At 31.0% G+C, this 5,452-nt stretch overlaps 1 protein-coding gene across 1 annotated transcript; it reads left to right on the top strand.

Moving 5' to 3' along the window:
- Nucleotides 385-5,376, top strand: LOC107629373 (cytochrome P450 71A1). The gene is made up of 3 exons (XM_016332154.2): nt 385-861; nt 2,219-2,683; nt 4,506-5,376. Exons 1-3 carry the CDS (start codon nt 400-402, stop codon nt 5,115-5,117), a joined length of 1,539 nt encoding a protein of 512 aa, XP_016187640.1. The 5' UTR covers nt 385-399; the 3' UTR covers nt 5,118-5,376.

The raw sequence follows: 5,452 nt of genomic DNA, 5'->3' as shown, positions 1-5,452 counted from the left end.
TAATAAATAGTTAATTTTTTATATCCACATAATATAATTGAATATAAAATAATTCACAAATTTTATCTAACAATTTCATAATTTACAAGAAATTATTTCATAATATAACCACTCCTAATTTTGAATATATGTAACATGATTTATATATGTATCTATTGCAACGAACCAACTTGGGTTGGTCGAGTGGTCAGCTCACTCGTCCGCTTAAGCAAGTGTTGGGGGTTCGAATCCTGCCTTGTGCATGCAGCAACTTATTGGCCAGCGACAAACCCTTAAATGGAGCTCCAATCCGCGACGGATTAGTCCTTGGCCTGTCGGGTTGGGGGATACCGTGGGCAACAAAAAAAAAATATATGTATTTATTGCGGCTTAAAGTGTTGAAAAAAATAGTAGCTTAAAATGGCACTTGTTCTATCAGTTCTAGAGAAATTGCAACATCAACCAAATTCAACCCTCTCTACCATATGTTTCATCATAATCATAAGTATCTTGTGTATTGTTAAGTTCACAAGAAGAAACAACAAGATCAATAACCTTCCACCATCTCCACCAAAGCTACCAATAATTGGAAACCTTCACCAACTAGGAACACTTCCACACCAATCTTTAAAGGCACTTTCTGACAAATATGGCCCTCTTTTGTTGCTTCAGTTAGGGCAAACTCAAGTACTAGTTGTCTCTTCAGCAGATATTGTTGAAGAAATAGTAAAAACACATGACGTTGCTTTCTCCAATAGAGCAAACACTAAAGCTGCCAAGGTATTCTTCTATCAATGCAAGGAGATTGCTTTTGCACCCTATGGAGAGGAATGGAGAAACAAAAGGAAGCTCTGTGTTCTTGAGCTTCTAAACACAAATAGGGTAAGAATTTTGATAAACAAAAGCTTCATTCTTATTCAAAATATATTCATCATAATTATTTGATTTTATATATATTTTATTTGGGGTTATGCTACATGTACACCAAAATCAGCCACCAAAATTAACCACCAGTATAAAATACATGCTAGAATACAAATACACATTGAAAATAAATTAAACTACCCATGTATTTATATACAAATACATTGGTAGCTAATTTTAGTGGCTAATTTTAGTATACAAATAGTATTTTCTTTTTATTTGATACATATAAGAGAAACAAAAGAATATTTTAAAAAAGGTCATGAAACGATTTTTTTCAAAAATTTAAGTTAATAAGAAACAAAAGTTTTTTTTTTAAGTTTGTGTAAATTTTTTTATAGGCTTTCTTTCTTTTTTATTGATCTTATGTGCTGGAATTATTTTTTTTGAGATTAACAATAATTAAACTCTAGACTTTTAAAACACATAAAAATTGTAATATCATATCATGAAATTATTTTTTTTAAAATTTTAAGTTAATAAGAACAGACAAATAAATGTATATCTCTAAAATTCTCTCATGTAAGAACCCATTTCTGGATTTGTATAAATTTTTGTATAGATTTTTTTTAATCTTACAATGAAATTATTTATGTTGCGGTCAATAAGGATTGAAATCTATACTTTTGGGTCATATAAATTTTGATATCATAATACCATATGCATGCATGAAACTAATTTTTTCAAAAGCTTAAGATTTTAAAAGGAGATATATAAATAATTATATCTCTAATACTATACATCCCTCGTGTAAAAGTTTATTATTGGAGTTTGTGTCAATTTTTTACATAAATTTTTTTCTTATTCTATTAATCTGATATTGAAATTCTTTTTTCTAAAGTTAATAATCATCAAACTATGACCCCTTTAAATTATAAAAGTCCTAATACCATATCATATCATGATCCATTTTTTCGAAAAATTTAAACTGACATAAGAAGATATCACTACAATAAAAATTATTTTTAGTGGTAATAACACAATTATCATTATATGTCTTATTTAACCTATGTTTTTATAGTAATTATATATTTGCTGTTATTATTATATGTTATAATAAAAGGAGATTTGGAGTAACGGTTGAATTATCTTCATATGACCTCAAGGTCAAGAGTTCAAGTCATGGGAACAATCACTAATGTAATTATTAGGTTAGGCTGTACTGCGTATATTACACTGTTTGGGTGCGACTCTTTCCTCGACTCTGCGCTAAAAATGATTTTTGTAGTAGTGTATATAAATAATTATATATTTAATAAGATTGTATTTATAATATTTATATTCATATCCAAATTCTTATTTCTCAAACATATAGGTGAAGTCCTTTCATCCCGTTAGAACAAATGAAGTATCAACGATGATTAACTCCATACATGAAGCTTGTGCAAAAGAGTCGTCAGTGAATCTATCTAAGCTGATTATTACAACCTCAAGCAACATATCTTTTAGGTGCATTTTCGGGTTAAGGTTCGAAACTAGTGATGATGGTCGGAAAAGCATTGCTGAGGTTGTGAGGAAGATGATGTCACAATTTTTAAAACTTGGGGTTGGAGATTTGTTCCCTTCATTGGATTGGGTTGATGTTCTTACAGGTTTCATGTCAAGATTAAAGGTTACTTTTGCTGAATTAGATGAGTTCTTAGAAGAGGTTATTGAAGAGCATAAAAGAACGAAAAGAGATGACAATAATAAAGACTTTGTTGATATACTTCTTCAACTTCAAGAGAGGGACATGCTTGAGTTTGAGCTCAATGGAGATACCATGAAAGCACTCCTCTTGGTTTGATTTCAATTCTCTCTTACTTTTATTACCATATATATCCCTTTAAAGTAATTACTTCTAAATTAAATATTATTTATTTGTTCATACAAATTTAGAATCTTGGCAAGGATTCTATGACAATTAGTAAAGAAAGAGAAGAAAAGAATCAAAACCTCACAGTAAGGATCACAGCTTATGAGGCAGAGGATTTGAGAGGAGAGAAAGACACTTTGTTATTGAAGAAACATACTAACATATCTATAATCTTGAGTGAATAATAATTGTGTACTCTTACAGTACTTCCTCTACATGTATATACTAACACTTAGTGTTATTAACAGATAAAGATTATTAACAGATAAAGATTCCCAAGATTAATTACACCTAACACTATGACTAAGTCACTGCAGTCTCTGACTATTTCACTGCAGTTACACTATGACTTCCATTGCATATTTTGATTGAGATATCATTAGATCTCCATGTGGTAATGACGCCAGGACGCCGCTTGGATTACCAATTTTGACGAAGTTAACAACTCCACTATGGTGACATAGTTTAGATTCACCAATTTTGGCAAGGTTAGCAACCCCACTATGGTGAAAATAACCATGAACCCACCTTAGTCGGCCAAGCTTATTTTATATTCAAAAATCAACTTCAACTCTATTTCATAAACAAAAGGTACATAAGTTATTTATACTAGTGAAAAAAGAAAAAGCTTTCATGACTTAAACGATGTGGGACTAAAATATAACACAGAGTTCACTGTCCTAAACAATATGGGACTTATTCCCTTATTACAATTAACTAATATAATTAACCTACTAACTCTACTTGTTCCTGCGTGTCAGATAAGTATGTAGCTTCTAATCCCAAAAAGAAATTGAATCTGCCTAAATCCTTCAAAGAGAATACTTTATGTAATTGAGAGATTAGATGCTGTATTTCTTGATGGTTGTTTCCTGTTACAATGATATCATCTACATATACTAATAGGTAGATCACATTAGTGGAGTTATGCTTAACAAATAAAGATACATCAGATTTAGTGTTTGAAATCCAAATGCTCGAAAAGTGGCTGTCAAGGTCTTGAACCAAGCTCTAGGAGCTTGTTTCAAGCCATAGATAGACTTGTTCAGTTTACAAACAAGTGAAATATTCTTGGTATTGTATCCTTGGGGTTATGCCATGTAAACAATTTCTTGGAGATTGCCATTCAAAAAGGTATTGTCGAAGTCAAACTGTCTCAACGGCCAGCCCAGAGGTAGTGCAATTGTTAAAATTACTCTCACAGTGGTTTGAATCATAACCAAGTCTTTTGTGCCATAAGACTGGATTATTGTTTGAATTACAAGAATTGGATGTAACGTTCAAGATGGGCATGGCTGAATTGAAACTTGTGTTTATAGATTAATTACAAATTTACAATGAGGAGAAACAAAATCAGAGGTATTAGAGGAAGTAGATTCATGAACACTCAAATTGCAGATTAAGGCAGTTTTGTTAGAAACAGGTCTAGGAACTTTGAGATTGTCAAAGGCATATATTCTGTTCTTACAGTATTCCCTCTACATATATATATATACTAACACTTAATCCTATTAATAGATAAAGATTCCCAAGATTAATTACACCTAACACTATGACTAAGTCACTGCAGTTACCTTAGCCTTAAATAGATGTTGTGACTTACATGAAAAAAAATACAATGAAAGTTATTTATTGTTTAAAATAACTTTCAAATATTTATGTTAAGACTGAAAAAGTGCTTAAATGCTTAATTATTATTATTAAGATAATTTACAATAAATTGATTATGCATCTTCCTTAATTGTAGGATCTGTTAGTTGCAGGAAGTGACAGTATTTCAACAACTATTGAATGGGCCTTTGCCGAACTTGCTAACAATCCAAAGGTCATGAAGAAAGTTCAAGAAGAGGTAAGAAGAATTGTGGGTGGAAAATCCAAGATAGAGGAAAATGATATAAATCAAATGAAGTACATGAAGTGTGTAATCAAAGAAACTCTTAGATTACATCCACCAGGTCCATTTTTAATTCCAAGAGAGACAGCAAATAGTGTGGAAATAAAAGGGTACCACATTCCCAAAAAAGTAGCCATATATATAAATTCATATGCAATTCATAGAGATCCTAAATTATGGGACAATGCTGAAGAGTTTATTCCTGAAAGATTTGAAGGTAATCAACAAGTTGATTATAAGGTAAAAGATTTTCAGTTGATCCCATTTGGTATTGGGAGAAGGGGTTGTCCTGGGATTTCATTTGGGGTTGCTTCTCTTGAGTATGTGATTGCTAATCTTCTTTATTGGTTTGATTGGAAGGTTCCTAATAATAATGGTGCATTGATAGATATGAGTGAGATGAGAGGGTTGAACGTTACCAAGAAACAACCACTTTATTTGAAGCCAATACCTTACTTCACGTGAAGTTGATAGTTGAGAGCCGTTAGATGAAAATTTAGTCAAATCAGTCAAATTATCTAACGGCTTTTAGCTATCTACTTCACGTGAAGTCAACTGCACCTGAGTTTTCACCTTTAATTTAATTTTTGCCATTTAGATTTGTTATTTGGAAATATGCTTTTTGTTTTATGTGTTACTGTTTTGTTTGCTTTGTTTTGTATGTTTTTTATTTGTTTTATGTATCACAATATTGTATCCTATGAACTTTCTCTCACTTGTACTCGACAGCTTTTACCAACTATTTAAAAATTGTTTATTATTATTATTATTATTATTATACAGTTCGAAATGTTCAAAAT

Source organism: Arachis ipaensis, chromosome B03 (assembly GCF_000816755.2).
Source record: "Arachis ipaensis cultivar K30076 chromosome B03, Araip1.1, whole genome shotgun sequence".
NCBI lineage: Eukaryota > Viridiplantae > Streptophyta > Magnoliopsida > Fabales > Fabaceae > Arachis > Arachis ipaensis.
The sequence above is the reverse complement of the archived record's forward strand: the minus strand, read 5'-3'. Positions and strand labels throughout refer to the sequence as shown.